Source organism: Rasamsonia byssochlamydoides, assembly GCF_041956645.1.
Source record: "Rasamsonia byssochlamydoides strain NRRL 3658 unplaced genomic scaffold VTN77scaffold_49, whole genome shotgun sequence".
Classification (NCBI taxonomy): Eukaryota; Fungi; Ascomycota; class Eurotiomycetes; order Eurotiales; family Trichocomaceae; genus Rasamsonia; species Rasamsonia byssochlamydoides.
In genome coordinates, this window is record NW_027192432.1 from 92,010 (window position 1) to 107,905 (window position 15,896).

Here is a 15,896-nt window from a genome sequence, read left to right on the forward strand (position 1 = left end):
CCAGGTGAGAAGGCGAATGAGGGGAGCCCACCTCGAGGAGGTTGACAGGGACGGTTCTCAGGGAAATGGCATGCACGGGCGGTATATCGATAGCCTAGGGACGACGAGGAGAAATACTGATGACCAACGTGCCTACAAATAGAGAGCGCGGCGTGCGGGACGGGGAGGTTGGAGATCCGATTCACGAGACTAGCGGAGGCCGCTGCCCTCAACTGCCGATTAATTAACAATTATGGCCTTGTTAATTGTTAAAGCGCGGTGTCGCGTCAAGACACGCAGCACCTGATGCCCGAATAGAATCGAATTGAGATGAAGACAAGAGTAGAAATTACCACGCTACAACTACTACGATGACTGTAGATGCCTTCAAGCATGCTGAAAGATACGCCGTTGCTGATCGGATGGCTGGATCCGATGACATAAAGCAATCAATCATATGGAGGAGCCTGTTAGGTACACTGGAAGTCGTTCAACGCTCAGCGTGAACGTTGGGCCAACGAGGCTTGCTATCCCTTGCCTCAAGCCGATTGTGTGTTCTTTTGACTGATACAGTACAACCATCACATGATCATACACCGTGGGGAGATTGCTGCGGCGCACAGCGTCAGTTTCATCAGGATCCAGCAGTGTTTAAGCGGTGTGGGTATCTGATGATGTCGTACGAATAAATAACTTTTTTTTTCTTAATTTTCCCCTGGTCGATAAACTAAACTACGTGTCTTTGTGGAGTCGATGGCAGTGGTGGTGTGGTGTGCCTGGGTCAGAGTACATACTGTACTGCGCATGGAAAACCTGCTCAATAATAACCGCAGCCCTGCCTTCCCCACTAACTTAAGACGAGATTCCAGCACTCGAAAGAGAGCAGGGCTAATCATGACTCTAGCAAATCATGACTACCTCACTACTGCTGCATCCTGCAGATGGCCTGTTCTGTCGCATCGTTGGCCCGTTTTTTCTGTTCCCCCCTTCATACCTGCTGGGATTCCTGACTCTCCAGCCAAAGAGATCGCAGAGATCCTGTTCTGGCCTTACGCCACTGTCTTATCTTAGACCACCGGGCTCTTGGCCCCTGTCCTGGGAGCACAAGAGGAAACTCGAAACAAGAGCAGCACGAGACCTGACGCCTCACCTCAACAGAACTTTTTTAGTTCTTTTTTTTTGGCTTTTGTTTTTTTTATTTTTTTTATTTTTCTTTTTTAAAAAATTACCATTGCACATACGTAAGAGAAATGGTTGAATTTCTGCTCCCACCGTTGCATCCCACCTACCGGTACAGTATGTACTGTACAAGTCAGGGAACTAGTTCGATACTCGATTTTTTTATATACAACAAAAAAGTTTAACAAACCACAAATCACAGCCCTCGTAGTTATGTTTTTAATTATTCATTAATACGATTATTCATGGAGGGTGTACTATACCGTGTGGACTTGATTACTAGTTGACAATTAGCTAGCTACCTTAGGTATGCCTTCCCACCCATTTCGGCTCCCAGATTGCGGGGAAGACATTTAATACTTTGTCACCCACCCACGCGCACACACATCAACCTAATTGATATTCTCTCTCTTTTTTTTTTTGCGGAAACATCCCCAACGAAATACTGGTAGACATAGGTAGGTATGTAACTAATAATAAAAGCCAGCCAACCCTTTCTCCTCCTAGTGCTTGTTTGGGATATCCCACGCATCCGTCCACATCCTTCCAACCTTGACATCTTCCCTGCAGGTGTTGTGAGCGTGCATCTTCCAGTCCAGTACGGGGCACTCCGTAAATACCTAGGTAGGTGGTAGTTAGTAAGGGGTACGTCAGTGGTGACCATGAATTGAATTGCTATATACTCTTGCTCCGCCTACTGTACCTACATAACCGATGGATTGACTTGCCAGCTGACATTGAGGACACTACTATGTACTATCCTAGTATATCCTGGAAGTAAGTGAGAAGGGAAGATTTGCATCCTATTTCCTTTTCTTCGCTGCCGAACAAGCCGTCTCTTTTTTTTTTTTAGTTCTCTACTCTCGAGTACCTAGGTAGTGACTCTACGCCAGTACTTATACTAGCTACCTAGGTACATACATGTACTGTATGTATGTACATATCTAGCCAGCCAGCATTCGAATGCATGCACATGTACATACATGTATGTATTCTGTATGCGCAACCAACCGGGGTTATCCCCTCCCCTCCCCTCTCCCCCGTCCGACTAGTTACGGTCACGATTGAAATTTCCTAATCTTTCTACGGTGATTCTTTTCCTAGCCCCATGTCAGCGGGGTAAAAGAAAAATGTGGGGGTTAGTTATAATGTCATTGTTTCTTATGATTAGCTGGTTGATTAATTAACTTATATATTACCTACCTAGGTAGGTACCCAGCCTTGATAGTAATACCAATACCAATAATGATATTAAAATTAATGTAATTAATAAATATTAATTAATAAATAATGACCGATAAAAGATGGTTTCATACTGCTTTAGTTTGCTGCCTAATATTTTTTTTCCCCCATTTGCGCCAGAAGCTGGTTTTTTTCTTTCAGTATCATGCAATCATGCATATATATATCTGCATGTCTTCTCCTACGGTAGGTACTTCATTTATTATTAATTAATCAATTCTAACTAATTAATAGAATGGCATTGCATCAAATAACAATAACCTCCAATACCTCCAACCAACCCATAACCCATAACTAACCAATTGGTGACCTAGAACGGTTTGTTCTAGGATATGTTTTAGGATGTTTTTTTTATCCATCAATCCATTCGGAAAAATCGGTCTTGGACCTGGTCTGGAACTCTGAAGCTGAGAACATGACTTTATTATGTATGTACATTACAGTACTAGGAATTAGGTACAGTACTTACGATTCGGCAACGATGGATGGCCCTGATAAAGGTTTTTCGCTCCCACATGCCCTTGGGAGGTCCTCTCCTCGTCTTGATAACACACAGACAGCCTTGACGGTCTTCTCAAGTCTCAGCGGGATGGTCCACTTAGTAAGTAGTATCTTTCTGAGATGAAGAGTCTGGTCAAATCGGAGTGTTTTGGATAACTAGAATAAGTACGTATATCAGAGAAATATATCTTTCGAGGTACATACATGGCCTCGAATAAATTTCAACCCCTGCGAACACGGGCAAAAAAAAAAAGTGACTGGCGACAAAAAAGGAATTTTGATATGCTAACAGTCTAGTTCACGGTCAGGAAGACATCGACGCCTCTTATGCAATGAAGAAAGTTGAAGACAACAAATACTAACAGTATTGATAATATGCTCTCATGTACAGTACATCCACGGGACGGCATATCAGTATATCAGGAACTGACAGCTTATCAAGCCGCCTTCGAACCGTCCTTCTCCTCCTCGCTCTTCCTTACTCGCAGGTCCGCCAGACACGGAGCGTAGAACAGCTTTCCGGAAAGGACGCCCTTCACCGTTCCGACGGATACGACGATCCACAGTATTGTGACGGCAATGGAGAAGATCTGTCGGCAGAATTGTAAACGTTAGCTACAGCACATCGATAGACACTTTGCAACGTTAAGTTAGGTAGGTATGATGTAGGTGTAGACGCACCGTTCCGAGCACCAAGAAGAAGCGCGACGGCAACTCCCTCCCGAGCTGGCAGGTACTCGTCGCGAAGACGCCCAGCGGGAATGTGAACCCCCACCAGCCAATGTTGAAGGGGAAGTTCCTGGTGTGGGCGATCGATGCAGACGCAAAGAACAGCCACACCAGCCCGAAGGCCCAGAGGATGAGACCGACTAGCAAGCCCACGGCGTAGAAGATCGATCCTGCGGGGCCTTCGAGGGTGTGTGTTTGCGGGAATATGGTCTGCGCGGCGGCTCCGAGTTTCATGATTCTGGATACAAGATGATTGATGTGTTAGAGATACTGTAATAGACTGGTCTGATGGGATTGACTTGACTTGAGTCAACTTACCCAAACCCTCCTTGGCCGAGAGGCCCCAGTGGCAAGAAAACGCTTACAATCACCGCTTTCGGAGGCAGCTTGTGCAGCGTCAGTCGCTGGAAGTAGATGACCATCACCATCAGTGCCATGGGGACGCCGATCCCCCAGAGGATGTAGCTGGCGATGATGGTCCACAGCGCATGCTGCGGGTTGGGCAGGACATCGGCCACAATGGCCCCGGAGGCCGCGGCCACGATGCAGCTGACGATGGGCAGCAGCCAAATTGCTGTCATCGAGGAGAGCTGCATCTCTGCCATGTGAATCATCCTGGATCAACCCATTAACAAGGATCAAAGAAAAATGAATACATCCACTCGAAAGGGTGAAGTTAGGCATACAGCAGAGCAGGAAGCGACAAAGCCGTTATAACAGAAACCACAGCATCAACAATCCACATCCCCCAGACAAAATTCCTCGCCCAGTCGCCCCAAGCCGGGACACACACGAAACAGAACATGTTGATGATAGTCGCGAACCCCATCGGAAAGGTGCCGATAAACATCGACTGCACTGGGTGACGGATCATGCTCATGAAGATGGAAGGGTAGAGGATGTACCGCAGCAAAGTGACGAGGCAGGCCGCTGCGAAGAGGAGCACGTTGAGAGCAAAGATGACTATCGAGATCCAGTACAGCCAAGGGTCATTGTAGGGCAGGGTGTTCAGCAGGATGGAGACGATTCCTGTGCCCATTGTCACGGAGAACCACCTAGTATGGGAAGTTAGCCATGTTCTTGCAGGCGTAGATATCCCCCCACTGCGAGAAAGAGGAGTATGTCCTGTACATACGACGGTGTAAAGTGTCGAACAATCCGTCTCCAGCCAACATCGTGCTTTGTGAGCTCCGGTTGTTGCTGGCTGAGGCTCGTTATTAGCCCGTCTCCAGTTGCAGATGAATTCTCACTTTCTTCTTGTGGAGAGTCCATATTTTTCTTCTGAATTTTGAAAGTTCAATTGCGGAGTTTTTAAAAAAAAGGGCCTCGCTCTTTTCTTTCTTTTGTCTTTTGTTCTGATCTCTGGTCCTTACTCGATGGAAGGTTGGCGGTGACAATGTAAGGGCTTGACTTCCTTTTTTATATATTACTTAGGTATAGCTCTGACTCAGAACGATACCTACGTATGTTTATCTATCCACCCACGTCCATGACTACTAATCCATTGAAGGTCAGTCATATGTGACTACATCATCAACGCCCCTTCTCTTTCTTCTCACCCTTCAGTCGGCCGGAAGGAATGTAGATTGATTTTTCCTTTTCCTTTTTCTTTTGCCTCTCTACCCTTTCCGGCCGAGAGAATGGATACGCTTATGTATGTACTGTACGTACACCATTAGGTAAGCAGGAACTTGCTGACATAGAGGGATTCAGATTCAACATAATTCAGCTGTTGCTATAGCGAAGCAGATGTAATTAATGCATTAAGTGCTTTGTACACTGACGTCACTGACTAATTTGTGCATTTTTGCTTACGTTGTCAAATTCGATTATTCCATTTCAATTACGTGGTCGCAGCGTATATTTTTTTTTTCGGCCGACTACTTAAAATGGCATTTACTGTAGCCTCACCGATGATAGCCGCGATACAGGAATCCTTAAAATAGGTACCTAGGTAATTATTCTTTGCATACGTACAGTAGACCGGTATGAGTCAGAACAAAGTGAGGAAGACAAGATAAAGAATGCTTACAGCTATTATTACCAGTAACTATTGTAGAGGTTCAGACTTCGTAAGGATTAAGATTAATCTACCATGCATTAAATAATGTACTGAATATAAACGCTGAAAAATGAACCATGTAAAGATCTACAGAATCACTCTTCCCCCCTGTCGACATTTACAGCTCCTTCTTCCCCTTCGTGGCGGCCTCATTCGCCAACTGATACCCCACCGCCCTCGCGAGGCCTTCCTCGACGGATACGACAGGCGTGTACCCCAGCCTCTCCTTGGCCTTATTGCACGAGTAAAACCGCGTCATGCACGAATAGCGCACCATCCGTCTTGTCAGACGTGGCGTCTTGCCCAGCAACGCGAAAATCGTCTCCGTGATCGCGCCCACGACCGTCAAGAAGCCCTCTGACAGGACAAAGGCCTCTTGCGGCTCGATGACCTTGCCTGCCAACGCCCATGCCGCTCGCGTCATGTCCCAGAAGTACACGGGGGCGTCGTTCGTCACGTTGAATGCCTCACCGTCGACGCGCTCGTAGTCCAAGGGGGCGCCCTGTCCAGCCTCGAAGCGTGAATACGTTGCCAGAAGACGCTCCGCCGCTAGCATGTGAGCGTAGGAGACGTTGCCCACATATGTAAAGTCGAAGAGATTGTTGTTGTTGCCAATTTGCATGCGAAGCGTAGTACGAGACGCTTTGGCAGCGTGTTCCAGGAGCTTGAAGGTAATCGTCGTATCTCTCTCGCCGTAGATGCCCGCCGGACGGATCGCGCACGTCAACATCCCAGAGGGAGGCGCACGATTGTATTTGAGGACAAGCTCTTCCGCATCAGCCTGAAGAAGCATTCCGTCAGCATCGCAACATCATCCCAGAAGAAAATCAAGGGAGCCCACCTTCGTCTCGGAATAGTATTCCTGTTGCAATGGCCCCCGGACATAAGGCCACTCTTCATTCACGTTGATCAGGTCGCTCTGTGTATCATGCACCACGGAGCTCGAGCTCGTGTAGACGAACGCCTTGCACTTCCCACCCCAGTCACCCTTGGCGCCACCGGCGACTTCGAGCAGAGTCCGCGTCCCCTCGACATTGACCTTGTGAAGCAGGGCCTTGTTCCCGTCCAGCATCGATGGAGAGGCCGTATGGATCACCACATCCGGCTTCACCTTCCGGAAGACCTCCAGCATCGATTCCACCGACGTGATATCGCCATCGTAGTACTCGGCGCCGGGCAGGCGGTTGTGGACCGTCCGCAGATCAACCACAGCGACCTTGGCCGCATACTTGGGGTATCGCCCCGTCAGAGGAGGGTACTCGAATCGCGAATCCCCTTGGATCTTGGGAAGGGCGACGCTGGGATCGTGTTCTGTGGGGAAGTTGAGCAGCTGGTCGACGATATTCGAACCCAAGAAGCCGCAGCCTCCGATCACGAGGACCGTGCCCAGCTCAATTGTACGTGGTTGCTTTTTTTGAGCCATTGGAGGGATGGGAGGGGCTTCTCTATGGCCCCGGAGAGAAAAATCAAGGAGTCTTGTGTAAATGTAGCTGTGGGAAACTATGGTACTGAACACGGAGACTTGTCCAAAATTCAAAGGGTCTTGCGGAGAGCTCGATGGATCACGGGAGCTGGATCCAGCTTAGTCCGGTGGGCCAATGCGGCTGGGCTTGCTAAGCTTACGTGCTCCACGACCAAAAGCGAATGAAATATGACCTTAAAGCCAATCGGAATGTCCCTGACTCCATATCTATCTCCATGATAGCATGTTGATAAGTCGTTGATTGAACAGAGCAGTTGGACGTGCTGTCAGGACTCGAAACTCACCAGAACAGGGTCCGCTCAGCTGCGTCTAGGATGCGTTACAACTGAGCTTCCATGGAATACTACCAAGCTACCTAGTGAGGCAATCATAAACGATTTAATAACCAGCTAGATGACGTCTTCATGAAGTCTCACACTGATAAAGAGATGCGTTACACTACAAGATATGCTGGACACTACAATCGGCCCAGTAAAAGACTCGTCAGCTGATCATTTATTATTGTTCACAATTTGGGCTAACTAGTTAGAAACCTGATTGATCATTAAATTAATATGTCCCGAAAAGTTCCACGACTCCAGCTATTATGTTGCCGAACGAGAATGCAAAGCCGTCCAAATTGAAATCGTCCTTTGCCCCGCAAACTCCGAGCCGCCCTCCCTTCAAGGTATGATCTCAGCGCCAGAGAAGAGTATTAAGAAAAAGGCCTCAGCGAACCCTGCAAGTTTGTGAATGAGATGAAAGATGAACAAGAGAAATAGAACGTAGTAAGGCTAGAATCGCCATGGGAACTCTTGAGATGAAGGTAGCTCTTCCTATGGCATGCAAGACTTGCTGCTAGCTATGCCTCTCTGTATGCGTACGTCAGAGTTTGGATGCTGTGCCAATATTCGAGCCAGACCACTCACTCTGTGCTTCTCTCCACCGACCTTCTCAGTGCACGGTTGTATTTCTTTTTCTCCTCGGCTGAGCCCCAGAAGAGCTTTGATGCCTCCGGATTCACCGTTGTTCTCGGATCGTAGGGCGGAGATTCTTCTTCCAGGGCCTCCACGATCGCCTCGATATGATGCTTCATCTCTTCCGTGCGCTTGGGCAAGTAGCAGAGCACCCCATCCTTGGAAACGCGGTGATGGAAGATAGGAGTTTCGACGAAAACGCGGGGCTGCTCATCGGGGAAGCGGGGGCTGAGGTGAATCTTGATCTTGAAGATTCCACCATCGAGGTGTGTCATGGGCCGTCCAAAGTATGTCAGCTCCCAGACAAATGGGTTATCATCCAAGATCGCCAAGTCAACAGCAAAGGTCCTTTGGTGTTTAAGATCTTCGACAACCTGCTCATACTGCCGCTGCAGATTGACCGCAATTCTGGATTCACGTTTCTTCGCTGCCAGGCCTTCAGTCGCCCAGCTTTTGGTCTCGTTGGCGATGGTTTCCTTGATGAAGACTATCCGCCTCTTCAATTCCGGGTAGTTAAAGACGCCAGCCATGGTATTGTCTCCACCCTCAAAAGACATTTGCTCGAATTTCTCTTGCGGTTTGACTTTCTGCGACGCGGCTTCGATCGCCTGCATGTAGGATTCGTAATACCACAAAAACCTCCTCTTGCGAAGATCACTGAAAGGCTCAAATGCCACTTTTTCGTCTTCAAACACAAATCCATCATCTTCGTCGTCTGTTTCACTTGCATTCCTAGAAGGGAGGACGGTTCCGTCCAACTGAATCCCGAGAGAATCCTCAAGAGGTTGGATCACCGCAATCCGGAGTGTTTCGTGTTGAATCTAGCATCTATCAGCAGTCAAATCATGGATTCTGATCGGTTATAGTACGCTACCTTTGCGACATAGTGAGCCATCATTACCTTGTGCTCGGGAGACTTGGCATCTTCGTAACCCGGTTCATTCTCGTAGGGATTGGAGGACATCAGACTCTGAATGGAGATCAAGATCGACTCCAGGCCTTGGGCCGATGACCATTCCTCGCCCCTCTCGCCACGCCATGTACTAGAAGAGTATTTAGCATTTTTATGCTGTTGCTGTAACGAAACCAAGTGCATTACCCGAGAATTGATCTGCAAGGAAGGCTCTGGTCAGCGCGTTTCTCAAATCTTGTGACGTGCAGGTACTTACAGGCAAACTTTCCCATTTGCGTAAATGTTAGGATTGAATCGACATCGCCCCCCGTTTGTGGTTGTCGCTCGCACATTTGGCGGGCTTCCCGGGTAATCTTGGACGGAGATCATTAGTTACGCCGTTCACAGATATGAGAAGGATTAGAGTACCAACCCTTGGGGAATTTGATCAAGAACTGCGGTGTCGATCGCTGCCTGTCAGTATGTCGTCACCACCAGGCAGACCATTCTGGCCGACATACCTCAAAGAAGCCGAACTCATATGGAGTACCAGGAGGGCCAACAATTAGCGCTTTGACGTTACGAATGTCCGATTCCTGGCAAGCCACTGCAAGAGCTTCTCAATGGATGAGCAAACTTTCTGTCAACGGGAAAGGAGAGGATGTCTTCTGATCCACCTACATAGATCAGTTCCTTGCTGAATCTGACGGATCTCCTATATACCCCACCACCCCGCCCGTTGTCAGTGAGTAATTAATTAGGTGAAACTCGCCAAATCACCAAGGCGACAAATGAGAGAACATACACGCGTGATGCGCAGGATAGCCTGGTCCGACATCTCGACAACAGGAGCGGATGCTCAAAGTAGAGCTCTCCTCGCACTCTGCTGCGCTGCAGTGTGAGAGGTGCAGGTCAGTATCTGCAGAGGTTGGATAATATGCTCATAATATAATAATTCACTTGGAGCAAGGCAGAAATGGGGTCCCTTTTGGTGCGTACCTGGTACAATGCAGCCTTGCACCAAGATAGTGCCAGATGTTGAGCGGGAAGTGAGAAGTTGGAAAGTTAATGCGCTGCAAGAGTTGCAAGCAAGCAAGACTTGCATGCAGGTAGCCAGCAGTCAGCAAGCGCATCTGCGTTACACAGTGATAGGCAGGAAGACAACGCTCAGACAACTGATTTCTAATCTCAAGGATCCATCACTGGGATTTCAATTGAAGGGTGAATAAGCCATCTGGGAAGGCTCTTTCCAGTTTTCAACATTCATTGTCTCTCCCCTCATACCTAAGTCAACCATGGATGGTTCTGCCAGCCAAGCCAGTGACAGCCGCCCGCAAGACTGCCTCTGCAGAACTTTATCAATGTTGAGTAGATGACTAGATCGCACATATCTATTACCTCAGCTGATCCAAATCGACTATATTATAATTCCATCTAACCCCGTATATGCAGTACCTAGGTACTTTACAGCTATGTTTATTTTTAGTAAACAGAAACGAAAATAAACTTGATACTCCACACTCATTCACTGGGATATCAGGGTGGCTGGAGTACGGAGTACAGGCAGAAATAGAAATACCCGCTCGGAAACTGGTGCATCCCCGTAGCCATGATTCAACAAAAGAACACGCCTTGTTGTACCCACATGATTAATTCCCCATCGTCTTCTCTTCTTTCTTGATGCCAATTCCCTTCCTTTGACCCTTTCAAGTGCTTTTGCTATGGCTCAGCTTCACCGGCAACCCTGATCGTCGATCGACAGAGATTAGCGGTCACCAAGGCGGTCAGGGAGTCACATGATTGACCTACAGTAGGAACATTGAAGCATTTAGGTAGGTTGATAGGGGGGCATCACCTGCATCCTGTCACTGGAACAACCACCACTACTTTGTGCCTCCCACACTCATCACGTTTTGTTTGATTTCTTCCCAGAAATTGGTGGCGCATTTTGTTTCTTCCAAATAGCCTGTGCCCGCCAAGGAGGCGCTCTCTGGGATTGCGCATTGGCATGAATACCGGGAATGGTTGATATCGTGTTGGCCAGTGTGCTCCGCCGCCTGTTGTGTCTCACCTTGGGCTCTCACTTAGGGAACTGGGGAACAGCCTCCCCATCACACCTTTGCATATTGTCCAGCCTTTAATCAGTGTCGCATTCACATCGACCGTTTTGTCCTCCCGTTGACTATCGATCGAATCGGCTCTCGTCCTCCTGTGTTTTGCCCCGACACTCCTTGGCGCCGATCACCCGAGGGCTGTTTCACACCTACATGGCGTGAGACTGAACATACCTACGCAAAGCTCATGGTATTGGGAAGAAATACTGGAGGATCCATCTCTGGTTTATGGCTTGAACCTGGAGATACACGTACGTGTTGACGTGCCCCTCACGCTTGCAAGATACCTCTCTGTCTACCCATAAACGTGTGTGCAATCAACCTCGACGACAACAGACAGGCACCTCTTGTTTTGAGAACTGTAACCGGAGTCTTTCACGGCTGAGGATTTGGAATAGCTTTCAGAAACTGTACGACGTGCCGTGGACTTGCCCATCATGCCTCCCGATCGTTCTTTACCAGACATCCTGATGCCTGGGGGCGGAGGCCCAAACAGCCCTCGTAACTGGGCGAACCAGAACAACTCTCAAACACAATCTCCCATCTCTCCGTTGGATGAAAGTGTCCCCCTCGACTCGCCGCTATCGAGAACACCGGGTGGAAATGCGCCGTGGAATGGAGGAGCTCCCTCTTCTCGTGACGATACCCAGCAGCCAGACGGTCCGGGTCTCAGAAGACAAGACACCCTGCACTCAGATGCTCCAGGTCTCAGAAGACAAGATACCCTGCAGTCAGACACTCCAGGTCTCAGGAGACAAGACACCCAGCAGTCAGACACTTCGGATCTCAGGAGACAAGACACTCAGCGATCAGACACTCCGGGTCTCAGGAGACAAGACACTCAGCGATCAGAAGCTCCGGGCCTCAGAAGACAAGACACAAGTCGTGAACCCCGGGACCGTGATCAGCCGGATCAGCACGATCGATCGACTCCACGAGAGAGGTCTCGACCAAATACACGAACCAATACCAAATCTCCAGGGAGCACGACTCGCATTTGCAAGAAGTGTGGCGAGACTCTCACCGGGCAGTTTGTTCGAGCTCTGGGAGCTACCTATCACCTGGAGTGTTTCACGTGTAATGTAAGTCGGCCTCACCTCAGCCATTTCTTTCTTCTACGCAGATTTCTCTGACCGAGCATTGATTGGCAGGATTGCGGCGAGATCGTGGCATCCAAATTTTTTCCTGTCGATGCGGAAGATGGAAGTGGACAGTATCCATTGTGCGAGACTGATTATTTCAGACGCTTGAACCTCCTTTGTTACGCGTGCGGCGGCGCCCTTCGTGGCTCTTACATCACCGCTTTGGATCGCAAGTACCACATCGAACATTTCACCTGCTCAGTCTGCCCGACCGTCTTTGGTGCCCAGGACTCTTACTACGAGCATGAAGGAAATGTCTATTGTCACTATCACTACTCGACCCGGTTTGCCCAGAGATGCAATGGCTGTCACACCGCCATCCTCAAGCAGTTCGTCGAGATCTTCCGCAACGGCCACAACCAGCACTGGCACCCCGAATGCTATATGATTCATAAGTTCTGGAATGTCCGACTCGCGCCCGCAGGCCAGCCGCTTGAGAGGCCCGAGGTGGGTATCGAAGCGACGGATGATGAGCGCGAACGCGTCCGGCAGGAGGAAGATATGATGGAGGAGAAGGTCTACAAGATCTGGAGTATTCTCTCCTCGTTCGAAGAGTCCTCAGCCGCTTGCATCTCAGACATGCTTTTGAACGTGAGCAATGGCGCCTATATGGACGGCGTGGTGGTCGCAAAAAAGTTCATTTCACATGTTGAAATTCTCTTTACGGCTATTGACATGTTGACCGCGATGTCGAAAGAGCAAGGGATGAAGGGTTAGTACTCCCAGTCATGTGGTATCCTTTGCAGTGCTAATTGATGTATTAGATCTATCTTATGGACGCGAAGCCAAGCTCCTATGCAAGAAAATTGTGGCCTTTTTCTCATTGCTTTCGAAGACTCAGGAGACCGGAGTCAGGAAGTTGGGTGTCACCCAGGAGTTGCTCTCGTTGGTAACTGGGCTCGCCCACTATCTCAAGTTGCTGATCCGGATCGGCCTTCAGGGTGCGCTGAAGCTGGAGCGCGAGAAGGATGCCTCTGATGGACTGTATCGGTTTCTTGACCATCTCGGAGACCATATCGAAGAACTGAAGGCCTCTGAGGAGGAATCAACCGATCTCATGACCGGAGTCGAACGCCTGGCAGACCAGTATTCTGACTGCTGTGCAGCATGTAAAGAGCCAATTGACGATGCATGCGTGATTCTGGGTGAGAGGAGATGGCATATTAAGCCACCACACCTTGTTTGCGGTGCGTGTCAGAAGGATCTCACAGTTGATCTCCAGGACGGTCTGTGGAGTGAGAAGGATGACCGTCCATTCTGCCGCAACTGTGCCATTCAAAAGGGCCGTGCCCCGGCTGCGCAGGGAGGCTTCGCACACGTTAGCAAACTCCAACAGTATGTATTTCTACTCAAGGTCGCTCTGGCAAGGCTGCTCTCAGTTCTACGATCCAGCGGGACTATTCCCCATACGTCAGGTATGTACATCTATTTAACCGCCCTGTTTTCCTCGGTGGGATCTGAAACTCATTATTCAATTGCAGATGATCCCAACCTTAACGAATACGATAACGAAGGTCAACGGGTCTCCCCCGCCGGCGAGAACCCTCGCAAGTACAACACACGTTCAAGATCGTACACCACCGCGGCCAAGCATGAGGAGTCTTCTTCACTGGAACAGACCGTGGGTGAAATGCGGAGACTTCGTTCGATCCGAAATGGACGGACTGTGTCAACCACCTACAAGAAAGCCCGCGCGTCGAGAATCATCGACGGCCCCGAGGGGGGTAGTGTGCGGCCTAGTTCATCCGGTGGCGACGGGGTTGACGCTCGAAACCAAGGTTTCCAGATTGTGGAGGAGAAGGACGCAAATGGCGACACCGTGAACTCATTGACATTCGGTAATCAAGATGCGCTCACCCTGGATGATATCCCCAGAATTGTGGCCGCCGAGCAAGCGAAGGAAAAGCGTCCCAATGCATACAGGAATGCCGGTGCTAATCCCGGTGCGCCAGCGAAATACAATCCAGGCCATCACCGGGAGGCGTCAGGGGCGGATGCTCTTCATACTGAGCCTGGAACGACGAGGACTAAGAAGTACTTCTCTGAACTGTCAGCGTTGGAGTATTTTATTGTTCGACACGTTGCTGTTCTTTCAATGGAGCCGCTGCTGGAGGGTCACTTCAATCTGGAGGAACTTCTCTCTTTGATTGAGTCCCGAAAACCTACCATTTGGAACATCTTTGGACGCGCATTTAATAAGGAAGGGAAGAGACCAGGAAAGAAGAAGGGTGTCTTTGGAGTCAGTCTCGACTACCTGGTCGAGAAGGAGGGGGCAGAATCCACGCATGGCGTGGGACCGGGTGCATTGCGTGTCCCTGCCCTGATTGACGATGCAGTTTCAGCAATGCGACAGATGGACATGTCCGTCGAGGGGGTTTTCCGGAAGAATGGCAACATTCGTCGCCTCAAGGATTTGGCTGATATGATTGATAACAAATACGAGCAAGTCGACTTGAGCAAGGAGAGTCCCGTCCAGATTGCTGCGTTACTGAAGAAGTTCCTTCGAGAGATGCCTGATCCTCTTCTGACCTTCAAACTTCATCGCCTTTTCGTGATTTCTCAGAGTAATTTTCCTTCCCCCCCCCCAGTACGGATGATCGCTAACAGTTTTCACAGAAATTTCTGATCCAGAGAAGCAGAAACGGATCTTGCACTTGACGTGTTGTCTCTTGCCAAAGGCTCACCGTGACACCATGGAGGTCCTCTTTGCATTCCTTAATTGGACGTCTTCGTTTTCCCACATTGACGAGGAGTCCGGCAGCAAGATGGACATCCACAATCTTGCCACTGTGATGACTCCGAACATCCTTTACCCTAACACGAAGAACAGTAGCATGGACGAAAGCTTCCTAGCCATCGAGGCGGTTACTTCGCTGATCACGTATAATGACACAATGTGTGAGGTAAGCTTAGGTTATAACTATCGAAGATTCTTTCATAGACTAAAATCCGTCCCAGGTCCCTGAAGATCTTCAGTCGATCCTCAATGATACCAGTTTCTTTAAGGACAGCGCCGACATTACCACGAAAGAGATCCTTAGGCGGTATGGTGACTTTGGCAGGGGTAACTTTGCGCAAAAACTCGGTGACACGCCCGTCAGCACCGGTTCTACTCGTGGTAACAATGCTCCAGCGACCGCACGAATTGAGACGGATCCTTCGCAGGCGGCAGCTTGGCAGATGCAGAGTTCAGTCCGGCATGTTCAAGCTCCGGGGGCGTCGAATCAGCAGAATACAGAGCATGCTCCGCCACAAACGCAGCAGGGCGACTATCGTGACCGAAGCGCCAGCTCTGGAAGCCAGCAAGGCACGGGTCGGCCTCCTCAGTCCGATGGGCAGCAGCAACTCCCATACAGACCTCATGCTGGCGGAGGACCTATGGGGGTTGCTGGCTGACTTAGCGCAATCGCAATCGCTCTTCATTGGATCAAGGGTGTTTTGTTTCTTGCACAGGTGCAATAATTCTTTGCATACGTCGGAAGGTAACCAAAAAAAAGGAAAAGATGGTTGTCCAATATCAAACTGTGCAACAGGGCTAGCTGGTTTGTTTGTTGGACGTGACGTTTTATTCTCTCTGATTGACATGAGATTCTGTCTGTCTTCTCAGATGGTTGCGC

The 15,896-nt window shown here is 49.3% G+C and overlaps 4 protein-coding genes across 4 annotated transcripts; 1 reads left to right on the forward strand and 3 right to left on the reverse strand.

The window, feature by feature from the left end:
- Positions 1-3,338: 3,338 nt before the first annotated feature.
- On the reverse strand, positions 3,339-4,902 carry VTN77DRAFT_6334 (uncharacterized protein; the record flags this gene model as incomplete). The annotated part of the gene is made up of 5 exons (XM_069422601.1): positions 3,339-3,491; positions 3,583-3,868; positions 3,949-4,245; positions 4,317-4,685; positions 4,766-4,902. The coding sequence occupies 5 exons, from the start codon at positions 4,900-4,902 to the stop codon at positions 3,339-3,341; spliced, it is 1,242 nt and encodes a 413-aa protein (XP_069276147.1).
- A 908-nt stretch (positions 4,903-5,810) lies between these two features.
- VTN77DRAFT_6335 (uncharacterized protein) lies at positions 5,811-7,115 on the reverse strand (the record flags this gene model as incomplete). Its single annotated transcript, XM_069422602.1, has 2 exons — positions 5,811-6,473; positions 6,534-7,115. 2 exons carry the CDS (start codon positions 7,113-7,115, stop codon positions 5,811-5,813), a joined length of 1,245 nt encoding a protein of 414 aa, XP_069276148.1.
- Positions 7,116-8,016: 901 nt separating this feature from the next.
- VTN77DRAFT_6336 (uncharacterized protein) lies at positions 8,017-9,861 on the reverse strand (the record flags this gene model as incomplete). Its single annotated transcript, XM_069422603.1, has 9 exons — positions 8,017-8,026; positions 8,084-8,952; positions 9,006-9,174; positions 9,231-9,242; positions 9,301-9,397; positions 9,457-9,478; positions 9,545-9,639; positions 9,705-9,738; positions 9,829-9,861. The coding sequence occupies 9 exons, from the start codon at positions 9,859-9,861 to the stop codon at positions 8,017-8,019; spliced, it is 1,341 nt and encodes a 446-aa protein (XP_069276149.1).
- Positions 9,862-11,574: 1,713 nt separating this feature from the next.
- Positions 11,575-15,675, forward strand: VTN77DRAFT_6337 (uncharacterized protein; the record flags this gene model as incomplete). The annotated part of the gene is made up of 6 exons (XM_069422604.1): positions 11,575-12,219; positions 12,289-12,991; positions 13,044-13,694; positions 13,761-14,843; positions 14,896-15,182; positions 15,238-15,675. 6 exons carry the CDS (start codon positions 11,575-11,577, stop codon positions 15,673-15,675), a joined length of 3,807 nt encoding a protein of 1,268 aa, XP_069276150.1.
- Positions 15,676-15,896: the final 221 nt, after the last annotated feature.